Below are 21,931 nucleotides of genomic sequence, written 5' to 3' on the forward strand. Positions count from 1 at the left end.
GGAAAAATTTGCGTGAATGCGACATTTTTTGCTATCTAGAAACGGGTTCGAATCCTTGTGACATAATAAAGGTGCAAGAATGCACGATAAGGAGGTTGGCTGTATAATTACGGAGTTTTTACGATGCTCCTCACTTTACCTGTTCTATTCCAGTCGCTATGATGTTAGAAGACTAAGCTTTATGTAAGGCTGATAAAATAACGCATTTAATATACACATTGGGTCGCTATTTATATCTGCAGACACTGAACGTGTCAGACACGGCCTGTGGCAGTCAAAATTATATCATTCTACACATTTTTTGATAGACACGGCTGTCTTCGCGGCTGTTAAGGTAAATATATAAATACTAACATATTTTAATGTTGTTAGCCTTAAACCACAGTAAGACGAAATTTTTTGTGACGGAACTACTTGTTACAAGCAAGTTTTTCACGTATATGGAGCTAATTATTTTTGTATGTTTAATATATTATATAAGAATATTATACTTATACACAGTATTATTAAACAGCATTTACAGCAGATTACTACTTTAGCATTTATAAAAAAATGACAATGACACATAAAAACCTTTTAAAGGAAAAATCTACAAATATTTATTGTAATTCCTGGGGGGAAATTGCTAAAAGTATAAGACCCATTATTTATTTCATACCACACTCAAAGTATAATCCGAGCGCATAATACCACGAGTTGGTATTAAAATAGACTCCGAGTGGAAGCTGCAGGATGTGTCAGAGCGCCATCAAACGGAGTGCGGGATTCGGAGTGTGTCCGTGTCGGGACTTAATTATGCCCACATCCGGGGAACTGCATTTCTGTTATTATTTATTTATGTCCTAATATCTTTACGACAGATTTATTATAATCACTCTATAAATCGTACTAGTACAGTAAACTTTTAACATCAAGATGTAGAGTAGTGTCAAATTTACGATGGTAATAATAGTTTTTGGTTATTAATTAGATTTTAATAAAACAAAAACATGTGCGTCGCCATTATTATTATTTTGGGTGTTTGTTTTGTATCATAAAGACTACAGGTAACTGTTTCCAGAGATATTTTGGACTATTTTTCCGCGAGAAGTATTAATTCAAATAAGTACGGAAACTTCATATACCTTTTATTGAAATTTATTGGATTTATTTTAGAAAATACTTACCTTTACTGGATAACATGTGCAACTTAAATATCTTAAAGTGGCATCCTTACCTGTAACAAAGGAAGTATAAAATTAGTTCCCTGGCGCGAACATTTGGCGAATCTGTACCGAGAATATAATTCAAGGATGATGTTTGTTTGTTTTCCGTTTAGAGAAAGGATCGTCGAACTGTCTGGAAATAGTCGCAGCGGGCGCGCGCGAAAATAACAACCGTCAACCAACGCGGCGCGTGCGCAGCGTGTGCGCAGCGCTGCGGTCTCTGCTTGTTTTGTTTTCTAAATATTATAATCTTAAGTTCTATTCATTATCATAATGTCATGTTACATTATAAAATATATTATCGGAAATATCACACTAACGACGGACATACAAATCCTGAAACCAACGATCGTGTTTATTTCGATCACGAATATTAATTAATATTGCAAGGTGATTAGACTATTAAATAACAAGGCGAACAGAATTAAATGGTGTTTTATTTAACGATTCTAAATTTAAAAGCGCATACGTGGTACATTAGAGGCCCTTGCCACAAAAATATCGAATGGCCCGTAAATTAAACGGTTGAATAACATAATCTTAAGTTACGAGCGGCTATTCGAGGCGCGATAACGTCAACCTGACCGTCGCTCGTAAACCCTCGGGTCCGGACGACCGCAGCGCTTGACAGCACACTCGGGTTATTGACAAGCCGCGAATGGTTCGCCACCGACGTCTTCGGAAACTAAACTAATTGTTGAACTACACCCGGATAAACGATACAGTATGAACCGTTACGCAAAGGACTATACAATTATCTATATAAATTCAATAGAATTATCTGTTTGTAATATAAACAATTGAAATTCCAGGCTATCCAAAGAATTAATCAATCGATTTATGCAATCAATTTAAATGAATAGCTTTTGATGCAAACATTATTTATTAAAGATATTACCAATACTTATATTCAATTCATACGAGTATAATGTTCATCGTTTGCTCGACACTCGTCCCCTGTGGAACCAGTGTCTACCGACTGAAACGAATTCCAAACTGAAAATAAACTATGACACGAGCGGTTTCGCTTGTTATCCTTTTAGGAAAAAATAAGTTTTTGAAGTTGTGCATTTTTAGATGCGTCGAGGTTAATAAATGCGAACAACAGTTAAAATATGTATATGTTTGCTGTGATAGTATTATTTATATTCGATATCTGGAAAAGTAATGGAATTGATCGACTATTTAATGAAAATAAACATTATTTTATTAATATATGATAATTTTGATCATTTGCAGTCAACATTAGGAGAGATAAGAAGGTGAGGGCTAATAAATATCTCATTGTATGTTGATTGCTGCATAACATAGCAGCATTTATATTAATACACAACATTGCGAATATATATTTTTTTATATAATATAAGAGTAGCAGACGAGCATGCAGCCCACCTGATGGTAAGTGGCTACTGCTGCCCATGGATATCTGTATTGAAACCTAGATAGGATTAGATATAGATAACCTAGATAGGACCTGAGCTCGGCCACAGATGCGCCACTCCTCCTGAGGACTAAGCTGGAACGCCTTACAAAAGTATGTCTCCCTTACCACACCCTTAAAACCAGAACACAGCAGCGCTTAAGACTACTTAATAGGCAGAAATGGGTATGGCGGTGGTGCCGCCGGAGTCGAACCACAAAGGGTGCTACCACCTTTTCGATTACACGTAGTGTCGACGTTGTGAAAGTAATCCATTACCACGATTTTAATTATTCTAAAGAAATACTGCTGCAAATATTGGTAGATGTGTGATACAATATATGTTAACTGCAATATCGCTTAGTGGTCTAATATAAACCTTAATATAACCGCCAACCAATAAGGGTTTCGTTTATTGAGTCGTAAACAAAGTTTAGTATGCTGTTCACGATATAAAAGGGATTTAATTAATTAGTTTGAATGTAGGGTGTCCAATAACACTAAACGATAAGAAATAAGGAATTCATGTACCTACTTTAATTGTATTAGTAATTATAAATTAATTAAAAGATTAAATTCGATGATGAACTAAATGCATGTTTTTTTAATTGTTAATAATCTTTAGGTAGGTTCAATCATGCAGTTTTTTGCTATTAATGCGAGATTACCTTTGATTGTGGGTCACCGCTGAATTATTCAACAACTGATTGCTTAATGCTTGATGATTGATTCCAAGATACTTATCTTATTAAGGATTTAATAGTCAACGAATGTACTAACTCATTGTTTATCTACTTTGATCCCCCGTATTTTGTACGATATATTAATCTAATAGTACTTAACTTGCGGCTTTCATGTCCACTAAAATCATTATCAAATCGTCACCATTTTTCAGGGTTCTTGCTTATTTATCATACACTATATTTATATATTTATCATACCCGGCAAAATTTGTACCGCCACAAAATATTTTTATTATATATATTTATTAAATATATTTCATATCAAATATAGCCTATGTTACTCGTGGATAATGTAGCTTTGGAATGGTGAAAGAATTTTTAAAATCGGTCCTGTAGTTTTTGAGCCTATTCATTACAATCAAGCAAACAAACAAAGTTTTCCTCTTTATAATATTAGTATAGATAGTATAGATATATAATGTACATATCTAGTACTTGTATATTGTCATTGCTGCTTACAATTGTATTGTTTAGTTTTGCCGTGTTTAGCAGACGGGTCATAAAAACAATGTCCACCATAAGAAGAGTTCATGGCGTGTGTACAATTGTATGCAAATTTAAATGCCCGCATGGTAACGGCAAGGGCACGTGAGCCCTCATCGATGATTTGATTAGATCGAATCACTTGCGAAACCCTTCAGGGCTCGATGAGTTTTCATTTACATGCCTTATATTTATACAGAGCTTGAAAATTATTCTTTAACGAATGTTATACGTTGCATTTTTTGCAAGCTTTCTAAGTATCAAATTACCATGCAATTCACTGAAGCATAATACCATTATAAATTATTATCTTTTAATATTTATCATTAGCAAAATAATTAAATTGTCGAGGAATAGTGCTTGATAAAACTACTTAGTTTCAAGGCTATATTGATTACTATTAATTACAAATAGCATAATTAAGTATTATGGAGAAAAAGCCGTCTGCACGGGTTGCGTGCTAAGGGCCATTATTTTTACCTTTTTTTTTAAACAAAGACAGATTTATGGCAGAATTATAATTTTCACTTCAACAACAAGGTAAATAAGACATGGAAGACTTGTTTATTATGTAACTTCAACAATATAGCAACGGTCCGTATTGTTTAAGACTATCTTTACTTCGGGTCTTAAATAATACGGTTCGTTAACTGAAATAATACAAACGCACTGGTTATTCATATTTCTATTTAAAATACCTGCCAAAATCTTTTAAATTTCTAAACAGGAGTATCATAATATCATATCATGTATATCATATCATAATATAATTATTGCCATCTACCTGTGTCTTTGAAGTAAATAGGCGACGTAGTCGTATATAATAAACGCAATTTAAAATTATATTCATAAAAAAATAATTCAGGTCCGAATAACTGCCACAGGTGGTCGATGGACCTTTGTATGCGAATCTATATTAATATGTACCTTTTAAGTGTAGTGGGTATTAAAATAATAAGGGAGGAGCATAACACAGTAGCGATTAAGATCGTCGGCGGCGGTGTCAAGGCCCGCGGCGCGGCGCTAACAATCTCAAACGTTCCATTGTTAACGCATCGAGAATCTTGATTAATCACACTTTTATCCTGTGTCAACTATCGTCCACTATCTAGGATATTCACTAGAATATTAATAAAGTAATCAGCGGACATACGCGTCTCTTAGAAGGGATATTTTTGCTGTAGTCACCATGCTTGGTCGTATTAGTGACATCAACAAATTCGCAGAGAACTGATGCTACATGTGTTTAACATATTCCACATATCTATTGCTACATATTACAGATATGTTTTTTTATTTCTAGTTGGCAGAAATTGTCAAAGCATAAGCCGACTTGACATCGACGACTAAGAAGTCAGGATTAATTAACGGTTAAACATTTAGTTACACGTTGGTTGTAATATTGATAAATATCATTTAGTTTACACTGCTGTAATATCAAATACCTAGTGTTATAATTATCTTCTTAATATTCCGTATAATATATTTTTGCAAGTCCTAATAATTCCTTTATTCCTCAAACACATGGTAAACCTACCCGTGCTATATACACATCCGTCGTTCGCGTGCCCCCGAGATGATCACTCTAATTACACGCAAAACTATTGTTTGCTTACGATTTATTTTCAAGTCATTCCAACAACATTTTATCATTAAACTCCACTTAATTGACCCGTTCAAGCGCAAAATTAACAACAAAAATAACTATCTAAGAGAGATCTTATTTTTCTCACTAGCTTTTCATCTCCATCGGTTAATCACATCAATAATTGTTTACAACTATTTTAATTGACCTGGCAATACAATTAATCTTTTGCCTGTATGTTTTCCTTTAGTCATATTATTAAACTTATTCAATTATTATACTCGTTAAATACTTAAAAGAATTTTCTTGCCGATTATAATCATATTACTACATAATTTGTCCATTATGTAAAATGTGTAAAGCTTCATGTAGGATACCAATTATCTACATACGATTCCTGCGAACTCAAAATATTATAAAATTTCTGTGTTTATTTTTTTTGTTTCCTGTATTATTTTGAAAAGGTTTATCTGATTTGACGGATTTTTCACTAAAATTCACTATTTTACACATTTTTTTTTTTTCAAAAATAAATTTAAACAATCGTACGCATTTTATTTTATATCATTTCAGTATTTTTTATTTGACTGCAATATTTTAGTACTTATTTTATAAATGCTTCTGTTGTATAAATTTATTTACCTATTTTATTACCTTCATTTATGGAAAAGCAACGACTTTAACAGGAAAAATACCAGTAATTGACACGATCGTTTATTACTCGGTAAACTGAATACAATTTCCATAAGGAAACCAGAATTAAGACAAAGTCAGTTTAGAGCCGTTTAGAATGGGAAAGAAACCACTAATTTATTCCAAAAAAGCGGAAGTGCTCATGCAATTTATGACTTCGTTAGTCCACCTTTAATGTTCAGTTGTAGGTTTTTTTAATATTATTTTGTAAGGAACGAAAAATTATAATTTGACCGTTGGGTTTTTGTTGTAACACACAATAAATTACATTGAAAGATACATACATTGTTCTGTTTCCACTAGTCGTAAACATACTCGTATTTATGTTCATGGCTTTCTCACGCCTGTATAAAATTTAACTTACGTCATTTATCTCTCTACACTTAATATTTTTAAATAGATGTAAATTAATTTAACTCATAGGTAAAAATTTTAAAAATCTTTACCTCTAGAAAGACTGCTGTGATTTAGTAATCTATTAAGGTCCACATCCTAAAAGAAGGCAGTATAATTTACGTCTTTTCAAAAGTATCCGTATGTAGTATCAAAAGTATCCGCATAATATGATATCCATATAAGAAATCTAAATTAAATCTGACGACTGATTCGTTTAAAATGATACGGTAAATCTTCGGAAAGATTTTGCGATCATCGAAGGTTGTTTAGTATCTGTATTGTAGGTTTTCCAAATAACATTAATGATACGGTGAAGCTCTGGAAAGTTTTTGCAATGATTAGTAACGGAAAGCTTCCGTTCCGTTAAATTATGCCGGTAATCGGTAATGGAAGCCTTTGTATTCGTCATCTAATTACTATAATCCATTTTAATGCGCTTACAAAAGGAATGTGTGACTAAGTACACATTTGCATACTAACATGGATACGAATTGTACTAGGAATTTGTACTAACTATTTAATAACAAACAAACTTGTGTTACAACTGTTTACTTTTAAAACTTTTTTTTAATAATTCCAGTATATTTAGGGGCAGTCCTGTTTTATAAGTAATTGTGATCAAAAACTGCCGGAATAGAATAGCTCTATTATCTTACTACACTCATATACTACGAACACGCATACAAACACACTATTTGTTCTCGTCAACCCTACGACATTAATTACTTACAAACATTACCAAGTACACGCAAACAAAATCTTTCCATCAATCATCACTTACTTTCTAGAGGCTTCTCAAGTATTATTCCGTAAAGATTTTCCACACATATACGGCTTTTACCAATAAGGACAATCATTGGCATACGAGACGGAGAAAACGGCGTGAATCAACTTACGTCGTAACCAGTGGAGGTCGAAGGATGTTTTTAATGGAACTGTAGTAACAATGGCGGGATTGTTTTTGTTTTAATTTACGGAAACTGCAAACATTAGGCATGCGGTCAGTCTATCGTGAAGTCGCTGCAAAACCAAAGATCAACTAATTAATGTGTCACTGGTAGGCATTCCTAAAATTTGAGAAGGAATATCGGACTTTCACGATATTTTTTCCTCCAGTAGAGCAAGTGATCATTAATTATTAATGAGTAACTTCAAATATTCAATTAATAATCCGGAGTTAACCGGATTTTAACATTTGTTACTATCCCTGAAGAGCAAGCCCTAATACCTCATTTTAAGAATTAGTACCAATATCACTGAGATCTAAATTGAACGGTTGAAATAACTATATATTAATTCGAAAAGTCTTTATACTGTACAATTTGCGAATATTTGTAACAAATGTTTTATTAAAAAGGGAAATCGATGATCTCAAAAACTAACATTTATTTTTATCGTAATCCGTTAAGGGATTATGACAAATATGGAAAAACATATCTACTGTAGTAAAGGAACAAAATAATTAATACAAGTTAATTCCTTGAGATAAAATTGAATCCCTATGGTATTACAGTATATTAAGTAAGTTACCTGCCTGACTTATAGTAAGGTACCTGCCATGATAATTATTTTAATCAACACAATACGTAGAGGCAGGTTCTCAAGCGAAGAATGACAATTAAAACAAAAAGCTAGGTTTTAATTATACTTTGCGTTTACAACCGTATCACAGTTGATGTAAAAACATTTCTGTTTGGCCACAGACGTAAATGGGTAGTTGACTAGTACTGGGAAAAGCAAGTTGGGAAGATCAATATCAAAGAACTGAATTTTTATTGTATGCTGTTGTGCTAAATAGAAATAAAACCGTGATCGTGTAAAAAATCGTAAAACGATCCGCGTAGCGCAACTATTGGACACCAGGCTGGACAGGCTTTGGGTTCCCGGTTCGATCCTCGGCTACGGAGATTACGGTTACGGTTATACAAGTGAATTCAGGTGTTCGTATGTCTTGGCATGCACTGTCCGATGGCATTTGTTGTAATAGAAGGCTTAATAAATTCTCTGCAAAAATCTATAAGATTTCGATACACCTACTATTATAAGATGGAAATACATATATTATTACGTGTAGTGAGAAGGGTCATTGTATGAATCCTTTCAGTTAACGTTTCGCAAACAATATAAAATTCAAATAACGATTTCTACTGGGAGAGTGAAACCGAGTTTGCGAAAATAATTTCACCGAGTAATTAACTTTAGCTCTTTGTTAAGTTAACATGGAGTGTTACACTTATGTTAATTAAAAACAAAAGTGAATTAAAAACTTATCCACAAAAGTGAAATACACGAATAAATTATGTCTGCTCGAAGTCTATTCTTATGATAACATCAACGTAATTATGTTAGGATTCGTTCTAACAATTCTTAGAATGTTCACAGAGTAACGATTAGCATAGAGACCGTCAAAATCAACCAGTGTTACGAATCGAACGGCAGATGTGCTGTAGCTATTTAAAACCAGCTTAATTAAATGATCTGTAGTACTAGTTTTCACAGCTCATTTTGCCTGAATTCAGTTATTACTCATAAAACAACAAAATTAGCTAATTTAATCCTCTTGAATTTGAATTACGACTGTTCGCATTTTATTGGCGTGGAGATGTTCTGACTTCTGTTCGCACCCTAGTAAGCAAGCTCTATTCTTACAATTACTCTATGGTTGCCACTAACCGTCATATGGTTCTTCGAAGTGTCTCATGTTAAAATAATCATAAATTAGACACATGACGACATTTTGTTCGTATTTAAGTCGATTTCAATGAAGCCGCAAATTAACACAGGACAAGATTTAATGCCCACATATTTTGTTGTGTTTTGTATTTCAAAGTATGTATTACACCTAAGTATAGATTTTGTTGAACATATAATATCGGAATGTATGCGTGTCATTTGGTGATGTGTCGTGTCGATTAAAACTACGTTTATCTGTATCATGTATCATGTCAGTTACAAATTGGTATGCTTATAAACTTCATACCATCCGTATGGTCGATAGGCCAATGAAACTTATGACGAATATTATTTTACGTGAAATACGTTTCATGTTTACTTTATCATTTAAAGAAGTAGTTAGCCAAAAACTGCTCGTGTAGATAACCCTGACATGCCAGCTTAGAGTTGATGCCATTCTTATCATGAGTTAAGCCTCAGACTTAAGGATATCCGATAATGTTCTAAGCAAACATCCCTCTATCCTAACAAATAAGACTAATTATACGAGTATATATCTACTATACTAATATTATAAAGAGCAAAACTTTGTTTGTTTGATTGTAATGAATAGGCTCAAAAACTACTGGACCGATTTTAAAAATTCTTTCACCATTCGAAAGCTACATTATCCACAAGTAACATAGGCTATATTCTATATGAATATATTTGATAAATAGATTTTGAGGCGGTACAAAGTTTGCCGGGTCAGCTAGTTTATTATACATGTAAACGAAGTAGACTTAAATTATTACTTTTAACGTAGCTAACAATAATAAAACTAAAAAAAAAATAATGGGAAGCTCTTGATAATTCTTATGTAAGTTGCTCGTATAAGAAGAAACATGTCGGAAAATTTACTAAGGAATATGACTTGATTTGTACTACTTACATTATTTTTTTAAATATAACTTTTAAATACAATTGACTTTACTTACGTTTAACGTTAAACGCATAAAAACCCACGGACGGAAACAAGTGTATAGGTGTATTTACGATCCAAACACTGGCTACTTAGACCTTGCGGAGTCAAGCAAGCTACCCAAACCGACACAAGGTGGACAAATACCTACACCGTGGTCACAATACGGAGACATTTGTTAATAAAATTGTAAATCAATGCAATACAATAATGTTATCGCGGCCTTTAATTGTGTACAGTTTGGAGGCAAATCTCACTGTTTACCAACAAACAATGCGTAATGTGTTTACGGTTCAAATTTCAAAGGGAATATAATAAAGATACAAGCTCGTAGAGTAAATATATTATGACATTTAGATTTGACTACTTTATTTGGTACATTACGCAGTCCGTTCGCGGAATGGGAGATAATAGGCATTTACTTGGTGTAGGTATACTTAAACATCACGCTTCATCGATACAAACAATATAGGTAAGATAGGTGTTCTTCACAAGTGATAAGCCAGTCGGGTTAACTGATAGAGTGTGGAAAATAGTCGCCGTAGGATATGAACATTTGCAATATCATTGGAATCGCCCATCCATCGCCGGTTTAGGAAGAAAGCTCTTAATGAGACATTTTGATTGAAAGAGCTCTATAATTTTATATAATTTCTTCACTGCGTTTCATTGTTGCCAATAGCATATTATATTGCCATATATATATTTTATTCGCAAAATGAAGTATATTAGTAAAAGCAACTCGCGGCACTGTGAGTGGAAAGCGTTATTGAATATTCTAAATAATATATCGAAGATAGAACTAAGCATTAAAATAAAATTATATGGGTCATGTTTATATTTGAGTAGATTTGTTTAAACATCTGTCACTCATTGGAGATATCGGGGATATGCATTACTAGATTGACCTCGATACGGTTCGGAGTATAAAAACAAAATCACTTAATGAACTTTATATGAATTAAGACTACTACGAAACTTTTTCTGTGATAATAATCATTAATATTAAATGACACAGTATTTATATAACATAATATAATAAAATAAAAAGAACGACATATAGAAACACTATGGAGATTTACCTGTGTATACTTTGCAGAAAAATTAAACAAGAATAAAAGTTAAGTTAGAAATAAGTATGTAGGTAGGCACTTGTGGTCGTCAATTATTTGTCCACGCCAAAAATCCTAACACAATCTGATTTAGCAGGTTTAGCTAACATATGAACGTTTGAACAGAATCAGACTAATAAGTTGGAAGAGAATCCGGCTACAATGGATGTTTTTACGCACATAACGGTACCAGAGCAAGATTCGATGAGCGATTCGTGTAATGATGGGTCGACTAACTAAGTACACGTCACAAAAAAACCCTCTTACCGGCGCACAAACCACATTTAAACCATACTTAGCCCATGAACTACTATAGAGAGACCCGACAAGGAATAATGGGCTTTATTCACTAGCAACATAGCAAAACGTTCGTACCATTAAAATCAAGTAACTCATAAAATTGGAGGACACAAAAAGTGGATATAAGTCTAGCCGTGGATCCGATCGTATCAATTATCATAATTTTGTTTGGAACAATTTGTACCTGCGTATTATTTTCTACATTTCTTTTAAATTTATTAATGACAAGGCGAAGAAACAGCAATAAAATTCCGATATGTGTAGAGCGCCATCTATTTTCGCATCGAAACAATAAATCTAGTAAGCGGGACACAATGACAACCTACGCTTAATAATTTTGAAATGTGCAATATTGTCCCATGACAATGTCTACAACAAGAAATATCTATATGTACAATTAATATTATCTGGTAAACCAAATTTTGTAATAGAACAGGTTGCTATAATGAATAAAGAGGAAGACATAGTCTGTATTATATTATTTAGAAAAAATAAGCATGCCAATAATCGCAGGTTTTCCTTTATAAGGTGTGTCATATCCTCATAACATTATGAAATACTCATATCTCGGGTAATAATTATATTCCCCTGCGCATAGTTGTTATCGCAATAATTTTTATAATGCATCACTTTTAAAAATAGATGTATGACATTATACAAGTAAGAATTGAGTATTTTTTAATATAAACATTTAATTGAATAAGTCTAATTAATGTGCTTGTTTATATAATTACAATTTATCGAATCTATTAAATTAAAGGATAAAGTATAAGGTAAATTATGCAATTAAACTTATCTATACGTATGATTAATTTTAGTTCGTGTCTATGAGGAAGGTAAAATTCAAACTATGTTAAGCAATTGTTTTATTTCATATTTTTTGTGTACCCTAATAATTATAGAGTTGGCAAGTATATAAAAATATTGCTGCCATTAAAAAAAATCTACTACTAATCAAGACTGAAAAATAGTTGTAATTTCTATTACGTTATTTTTCAACAGAAAAAAGAAAAACGCCTTATGTACTGTGTGTTAGCGTATATTCCTTCGACAAGTTTCATATTACTATAACAGAAGCCCTCAGAGTGCACATATTTTTACTGTAGTCTAGGCTATATTAAATCTACAACGAGCACTTAATGAAAAGGGAGACCATATAATAAACCATAATTTCTACCATATTACTGGGACATAATGATAACGTTAGAAGTATGCATCCATAGAATTAAGACGCACGTTTAATCACGATACGCATACTTAGATTAAGTATCGAGGCCTGTGAAAGGAATTTTGCAATTAAGTTAAATTAAAATATTGTTGAGGCATGTCTGGCTTAGGGAAATTATGGTGCACAAGTTATATTAATAGATATTATTGTGGTATAACCCTTTTTTATTCGACTGTGCTGGCACTGCCGACAGCTATTTATGCGTTATAAATTATAACAGGTATTTTATATGCTGCTGTATTTTGGATTAAATGTATGGTGTGGCGGAGGCGCAGTGGCATTTCTGCTTAGTCCTCAGGGATAGATACTTTTCTGTAAATGTTATCACCTAATTCTAATTCTATTAGGAGTTAATTCCAAATTTATAACTCTGCAGTGACCACCAACAGTTGGACTCTACGCTAGGCTGCTGCCTCAGGCACAAAAAAAGAAACAAAATTATACAAAGCATACAATTGAAAAAAATATGTGTCATTCAACATTGAGTCATAACGTGCCGTCTCCCTTACATGGTGTTTACATAAAATTCATATAAATTACATTGCTTCATTTTGGTTGTTAAAACCGTTAGATCCGTTTCGCACGTTCCAATTCCCTACATAATGATAACGAACAAAGAATTGTATGAACCTATGTAATTTTGTGTCTCATTTAGTCCAGTGGGTTACTAAATAGCGTTTGTATTGAAAACCCTCTGATGAACAACGTGTTATTACTGTCACATTGATTTCTGTCATATGAATATTTTGCTAAAAATAACGTGATGGTCTGTATCCAAGCTAATGTTATACATGTGAAGGTGAGCTAGTTACACTTTCACGCCTAAACAACATAAAGGATTGCCATGAAATTTTGTACACGCGTTATCGAGGGTTCAGAATAGGACAGAGGGTGGCTTTTAGCCCGAGAAAAGTACCGTTTCCGAGGGATAAATAAGAACTGTAAATGTAAGTGACGTCGTGGGTAAAAAAATAAAAACTAGTACTTTATATGTGGCTCTAGTAACAATGTTTAATTTTGCCGTCAACGCAATTGTTTATTTATTTCTAATAGGCATTGCGAAAAATTTGAGGATTTATACATATCTGAATCCTAATTCCTACATGGGATGTAACTATCTAAGCTATCCCTACATCATCTAGTGCGTTGTATGAAATATATACATATAGGTATGTAATTATAGTAATATTTAGTTTATCACTTTATAAAAATAAATCTGTACGCAATATACACACACCAAGACAAAATACAGTAACAGACCCCCCAGACCGGGAAACGTAAAAAGGCAGTGAAGAAACGAATTTATGTACTTATATACATTCATCAATATCAATTCATACGATTTAAAATGTACTATTTATTTACCTGCACAAGCCAACCTTGTTCATAGTTGTGTATAATCAAAATAATTTGTACTGTTAATGAGTTGTGGTTCAATAAAATATAATATGAAGGCTGCTACCGTTATTATGTAACAGGTGCTTGGATGCAAGGTTTTTTATACAAACCGCAAAATGCTGTGAAAGGGATCACAAATGTTTCTTAGCACTGTTTGGGTATATTACGTTACAAAGATATTGCAAGGCGTGTTACTTATATTGGTGTATTTCTTATAAATTATGAACAGTAACATTCAAAATCAGTGGCTTAGTTCAATTTAGATTAGAATATCTTTATGCTTGCCTATGTCCTTAAACATTAATAACAGCTAAAAACGCTGAAAGGAGTTACGAGGCCTATTTTGATAAAAAATAAAACGGCTTCATTACATTTTTTTTAATCTATTTCTCCGGCAATCGAACGAGTTCATTAAAAAAAACCTATATTCCTATATTTATATATATATCTTATATTCCTTATATTTTCAGATTTGACCCTAAAAGCCCAATTGATAATTTTTCCCGGTTTATATATAATAAGTGCTATCAATTTACAAAATACCACTAACACACTGATAATATAATATTTTGGAGTACCATTTTTTTATTTATCAGATTTTGTGATTTAATAAAACATTTTGCAACAACAATGTTAACAATAATATAATGTTAATATAACTTTGCGAAGCGCGTTAAAAATGCATGTTTATGATATGTAGTAAATTTAAATATATTATTTACGATAGTAAAAATGACTAATAAAATATAATTGTAAATTGTAATTTATATTCTCGATATTGTAAGATATTTAATATGTACTTCATATATTGTTTATTTTGTTTATGTAATATATGTTTATATTTTGTGACATTCTCATAAATAAAAACTTAATAGGATTTATCGTATTCTTTAAGAATCTAAGTATAATGCCAATAGTCCAAGAGCTTACTTACTTATATTATTATGCTAGCTTAAGTTTGTCTTAAGCTGAATTTAATTGCAAACTTAACTGGATTTTATTCTTGGATTTCATGAATTTATCTGAACAATGCGCTTAATTTCGCAAAGCAGCTAACTTTGTAAATATTTGTTTTACCAACCTTTGGTAAGAAAAAGCGTAACCTCATATAGATAAATGTTTGTTTTAAAAAGTTACGAAACCACTATCACGATATAAAGGAATGGTGCTTTTCGGGTATACCCCACATCTAAAATACAAACCAAATTTCAGAAATGTTGCGTAACCCTGAATTCTATCTTATTTTAAACAAACGGTCCAAAAATGTTATGCATTCTTGATGCATGTCACATGGTAAAACTTAAAAATAATGTGCAACACTGTCGCCGGTCACGTAATTCTAAATTAAAACTCAAAAATGTTGCGCAGCCCTGACATAGATCAACTCCAAACTCTTAAAACAAACGTTGCCCCTACTCTGCAGCGGTTCTAAACTAAAACTCTTAAAATGTTGCGCCCCCTAATCTTTATTGTTCCAACACAAAAAACACAACACTCGAAACTCTAAAGGAAATGTTGGTTCCCCCTGCAGCGGCACTGACCTGAGCAGGCAGGTGAGCTGCAGGTCGTTCTGCAGGCGGGCGAGCGCGGGCGCGCCCTCCACGCGCACGGCGTTCACCTTCTCGCGCAGCGCGCCGCCCGGCCAGCCGCCGCGCTCGCGCAGGATCGACATTATGTTCGCCTGACGCAGGAACGCCACCACCTGACAACAAAGAAACAACCGCTACATGAGACGTTCACTAATATTATTAAAAAATATATTTTATTGCAACATTTTCAGCTTTCAGCACTGCTTTAGTTCGAAAGGTGTAAAAAAAAATATTAATACTACACGTTCCAATCTAGTTCTCAAAAAGTACGAAGGAAGTAAGTCAGAACTATCGTTTATTCATTCAGAATATTAAATTATACTTTATTTAAAATATTCAACAACGTGATTTAACTGATAATGTTAAAGTCCACGTGGACAAAACAGAGACTACAAATTCAGAGCTACTATTTATTATAAACCATCTATCAGTGATATTACAAACTCTTTTAAATACCAAATAATCCGACTACTTCTTTCCGATTTACAGATTATGTGAAAATTTAATATATTGTTTTCGGTACAAAAATATATTTTAAATTCTCATAACGTAAAGTAAACATAATATTCACCTTATCGTTGTAGGCAACGGGTATTTCTTGTTGCGTGTGGTGCGCGTACGCCTCGGATGACGTGACGGGCGGCCGCGGCGGCGGAGTCGGCGCCTGCATGGACAATAGATATAATCATTACATTTAGAAAAAAAACACCATTCACTCTATAATTGCCGTTGAATGTACTACTGTACGGGCTAATACCGTACATATAATAATTAGTGTTTTGTCAGCATTTTGGGTCCCGCGCGCGGTCGTCATAAGCAATTTACCTCAGTACGCAATTAACTGTCTACCGCGACGCGTGTACTCAATCTATCTCTATTTTGTATTGTCATAATCTCATTGAATGTGGATAAATAAATCATAGCAAGTAACTAGCCTTTTCATCATAGCAACTAGCTTTTACATGGTCCTTCGAGTCTCCGTACAGACGGGATCAATTTCGTGTGTACAAAAGAAACTAGTGAAATTGGATCGCAGTTCAATGGCTTTACAAGCAACAAACAACTAGCATCTAGCAAGCAGGCAAGCCGCGACTGATTCCAAGTAAGATCTTTCCAATTTTATATCCCTAAAGAAAGCATCTAACTAGCAATGGAGGATCTACTATCCAGTCAGGTTGAGCTAATTGACGCTATCAAAAAGCTCGGTGTCAATTTTAACAAGGATGGAGCAGAGCGGAAGTCTACAACGGATTACTTCAATCGAAAGTTGGACACCTTGGAGTCCTATTGGAAGGAGTTCGAAAACAACCACATCGAACTTTCTAGGTACGATATCCGTGACGAACCTTACCACATAAATGGGGATTATGTACGTACTATGTCGTATTTCAAATCATTAAAAGAATCTATTTTAAAGCAAAGAGATGAGCTATTGTCCCGTCAGGGGAAAGGTCCGGCAATTCAGGTAGCAGCGCAGCCTGGGCCATCTAAGCAGCAAGCGGCTAGCGAGGGAACCCGCACCCAACCAGCGAGCGACGTTCAGTTGCAACCTGCAGTGCCTCAATCATCAGCAGGGGGCCCTGTTAAGCAGGTATCTAAGGGAGTAACTAGTAGGTTAGATGATATATTACGGAAACAGTACATTCAGTTTAGGGCATTCTCTAGGACGGTAGCTAATATTGATGTTGACGATATTAAAGAAAAATGGGAATTTGAGGACACTTTGAAGAACTTGGAGTTTCGTTGGTCTGTAATCGATAGCCTTCATTGGGAAATAGAAGCCGAACTGGACGACGAAGAATCATCTTATCAGGGAGTATTTTATATGCACGAAGAAACTTACTCCAGCTTAAAGAAAGCCATCAACAGGAAGATGTGGGCAGCATCTCATAGAGAAAAGTCCACGCCAGTCATGGACATTCCAATCTTTGCAGGTAGCTACAGTCAGTGGACCTCTTTCAAAGATTTATTTTGTGAGGCGGTTCATAACAACCCATCCTTATCTCATGCACAAAAGATGCAATTTTTAAAAAGCAAGCTGAAGGGAGAAGCGGAAGGTTTGATCCGTCATATACCTGTAAGTTCCGATAACTACTCAGTTTGTTGGGAAATTTTAAATAATCGATACAACAACAAAAGACTTATTTTCATGTCTCACATGAATTTGTTATTAAGCGTCCCAAATATTCAACAACCATCCTTAACTCATATTAAAAGGCTCCATGACAGTATTATGGAGAATCTGAGCGCAATTAAAAATCTTGGAATTGATACGAGCACATGGGATCCTATTTTAGTATACCTTTTATCGCAAAAGCTAGACCCGGATACCCACACCGACTACATCGAGTCGGTAAAAAATCCGAGGGAATTGCCTGAACTACAGGACTTGGTTAACTTTCTCGAATTTAAATTTACATCTTTAGAAGCATCTCGAAGAAAACAGGACCAGCCGGTATCTAAAACAAGCGTACCTAAATCTCATTACAATAACTTTAAACACCATAATTTTAACCAGAAGCATTTCGTATCGTACAATAATACAAAACCTACGTGGAAACCCACTGGAAGCGGATACGGTGTCAAGTGTATTCTTTGTAAGCAACCGGATCATTTATTATATCAATGCAAAACCTTTATGAATATGCCGCATAACTTGAAACTAAAAACGGTTAATCAAATGAATATATGTAAAAACTGCCTATTTGATCATAATGGAAATGAATGCATTTCTATGAAAAGGTGTCGTAATTGTAAATCCAAGCATCATACTTTATTGCACGAGGCCTGCATAGAAGCCCCGCCGCCGACTTCCGTTGAAACTCAAAAACATGTGACCGGCACTACGCACGTATCTCAAGGGGATGAATCGCAGGTTTTACTAGCAACAGCGTTGGTTCACGTCACAGCGGCGAATGGTTCCAAGCACGTTATGCGCGCTCTGATAGATCAGGGTTCGCAGATCTCCTTAATAACCGAAAATGCAGCTCAATTGTTAGGTATCAAACGTAGGGGCTGTAGCGGTGTAGTTTTCGGCGTAGGGAAAAAGCAGAACAATAGCAAAGGCGTTATCAATATCGAATGTTCATCACTTTACAGCGAATTTACCTTCAATACGGAGGCACTTGTATTGAATAGCCTTATTAAAAACCTACCCTCTCGCTCTTTTACCAAGCCAGAATGGTCACATTTACAAGGCGTCCAGCTAGCTGACCCAGAATTCAACATCAGTCGTCACGTGGACATATTGTTCGGAGCGGATATATATTCTTTAATAATGTTAGGTGGCATCCTGAAAGGGGAGGATAGTTCCCTACCGATTGTACAACAAACGCATCTAGGGTGGATTTTATGCGGAAGCATGATGAAGACATTCCACTGCAATGTAGTTTTAAATAATGTCGAGGATATTAGAAAATTTTGGGAGATAGAAGATATAGAGGACAGAACAGCATTATCTAGCGAAGACCAAGAATGTGTACAATTTTATAAAGCGACTACCGAACGCCAAGCTAACGGTAGGTATGTAGTCAGATTACCAATGAAAAATAGCGAAGTACACACACTCGGTTCGTCAAAAAACATAGCGATAGCTCAATTTTTTAATCTTGAAAGAAAGCTTCATCGTCAAGAACAGCTAGCACAGCAATATCAAACCTTCATATCGGAGTACAGAGATTTAGGCCATATGGAGGAATGTAGCGGGGTGGAATTGTCCACACAGGGATGTTATCTACCGCACCACTGCGTACAACAATATGATGAGGATAAAATAAGCAAATTTCGAGTTGTTTTTAACGCGTCGGCTAAGACATCAACAGGTGTTAGTCTTAATGACGTTATGCTTCGTGGGCCGAACTTACAAAAGGATCTCCAATCACTTATTATAAAGTGGAGGCAATACAAATACGTAGTGACCGCGGATATCGAAAAGATGTATCGACAGATTATGGTAAACGAAGCTGACCGAGTTTTCCAAAAAATCATTTGGAGGGACTCACTTAACGAGCAAGTCAAATCTTATCAGTTGACTACGGTAACATACGGATTAAAAGCAGCGCCCTTTTTGGCAATGATGACGTTGTTACAGCTAGCGGAAGACGAACGTGAAAGATTCCCAAAAGCAGCCAAGGTACTAGAAGAAGACTTATTTATGGATGACCTTCTAACAGGATTCCATTCAATAGAACAAGGTCAAAAATTAGTAGCAAATTTAAACAAGCTATTAGAGTCAGGGGGATGTACTTTACGAAAATGGGCATCCAATAATGAGTTACTACTTGAAAATTTGGAAGAAAATCGTAAACGCGGAAGTAGACAATTTGATTTCAAAGCAGACAACACAAAAACATTGGGTCTGAGCTGGAATGTCAAGGAGGATAAATTTATTTTCAAGCATCGATTAAGCAAAAATCTAACGTCAAAACTAACAAAGCGAATTTTATTAAGTGAAATCTCAAAGATATTCGATCCTCTTGGATGGCTCGCGCCAGTTGTAACTAATCTAAAATTATTGTTCCAAGACGTATGGGAGGCCAACCTCAACTGGGACGACATAGTACCAGACGATATATTCGTCCGGTGGACTAAAATAAGAGAAGATATAGACCACATCAAATATTGTACTATACCAAGGTGGATTGGAAGCTATGAAGGAGTCTGCATTCAGTTGCATGGATTCAGTGACGCGTCCTTGAGGGCGTATGCATGTGTAATCTATGCACGTATTCAAAAACAAAACAAAACATCGGTTGTCTTAGTAGCGGCGAAATCTAAACTTGTGCCGCGTGCGAAAAATATCACGCTACCAAGGTTAGAGCTAAGTGGAGCGGGATTACTAGCTAAACTAATGACAAAGATTTTACAAACTTTAGCGACCTACAAAACAGAAATTTTTGGGTGGTCCGACTCAAAGGTAGTATTGGCATGGTTACAAGGCGATCCGGGAAGATGGAAATCATTCATAAGCAACCGAGTTAAGCTTGTCACTCCAATCATGCCTACTCATTGTTGGAGTTACGTAAAATCAGCGGAGAACCCCGCGGATTGTGCGAGCCGCGGTCAGCTAGCTTCACAGTTACGTGAAAATAAATTATGGTGGGAAGGCCCTGCTTGGCTAAAAACATTCGACCGGAAGAAAGCGCCAGAAGTATTTAAAACGGAAGTCGAAAAAAGGAAAATTCAATCAAACGTCATTCAAACAGATTTTACGGAACCCAGTATAATTAGCGAGCTCTTACATAAACACGGCTCTATTACAAAAATAACTTCTATTGTCGCATGGATACTTCGAATTATGAAGTATAAGCATAAACGATTACCTACTTACCTCACCTTACAAGAATTATACGAAGCAAAATTGCTTATTATAAAACACGTGCAAGCAAAGGAATTCAGCGAGGATATTAAATATCTATACAAATCTAAGACGGTGAAGTCAAACAGCAAACTATTAAACTTAAATCCATTTATCGATAGCGATGGGATTTTGAAGGTTGGCGGGCGATTAGGAAAGTCAGAGCTAACAGCGGAAACTAAACATCCAGCTATATTACCACATGATAGCCGTTTGACAACCCTAATTATCGATGAAGCACATAAACAAACATTCCACGGAGGAGCCAGACTGACTGCTACGTGGATAAGACAGAAGTATTGGATCTTGGGAGGAAATAGGGCTGTCAAGAAGCAACTGAGAAATTGCGTGACTTGTAGAAGGCACAACCCTCAGCATCAGTATCAGCTAATGGGTACTCTTCCTCCGCCAAGGACGACACGAGCGCCCCCCTTTTATAACACAGGGGTAGATTTAACAGGATTCGTGGACATAAAAGCTAACCGTGGCAGAGGTATTAAAACGACCAAGGGGTACATCGTGTTATTTATTTGTATGGTGACTAAAGCTGTACATATCGAACTGGTATCTGATCTATCTAGTGCAGCATTTCTATCAGCGTTGAGAAGGATGGCAGCGAGGCGTGGAGCCCCGCATCATATATATAGCGACAATGGGACCAATTTTATTAAGGGTAACCGAAATCTACAAGAAGAATACTTTCAGCTGCAGCAAATCATAGACGAACAATTTCTTAAGGAAGTCACCGACATGAATATAGAATGGCATTTTCAAGCTCCGCGATGGCCT

At 34.9% G+C, this 21,931-nt stretch overlaps 1 protein-coding gene across 3 annotated transcripts in view; it reads right to left on the reverse strand.

Annotated features, from left to right (window-relative positions):
- The window catches only part of Hecw (Hecw ubiquitin protein ligase), a 124,965-nt gene that overhangs the window by 47,295 nt on the left and 55,739 nt on the right, over positions 1–21,931 (reverse strand). For all 3 annotated transcript variants that reach the window (XM_073087775.1, XM_073087773.1, XM_073087776.1), the window contains 2 exons: positions 16,358–16,450; positions 15,739–15,899 (listed from right to left, as the gene is read on the reverse strand). In XM_073087775.1, the coding sequence (XP_072943876.1) occupies positions 15,739–15,899; positions 16,358–16,450 (254 nt within the window). The remainder of the gene's footprint in view (positions 1–15,738; positions 15,900–16,357; positions 16,451–21,931) is intronic.

This window comes from Epargyreus clarus, unplaced genomic scaffold, assembly GCF_041222505.1.
Source record: "Epargyreus clarus isolate Ecla_fem2 unplaced genomic scaffold, WU_Ecla_fem_2.2 ptg000026l, whole genome shotgun sequence".
In the NCBI taxonomy this organism is placed as follows: Eukaryota; Metazoa; Arthropoda; class Insecta; order Lepidoptera; family Hesperiidae; genus Epargyreus; species Epargyreus clarus.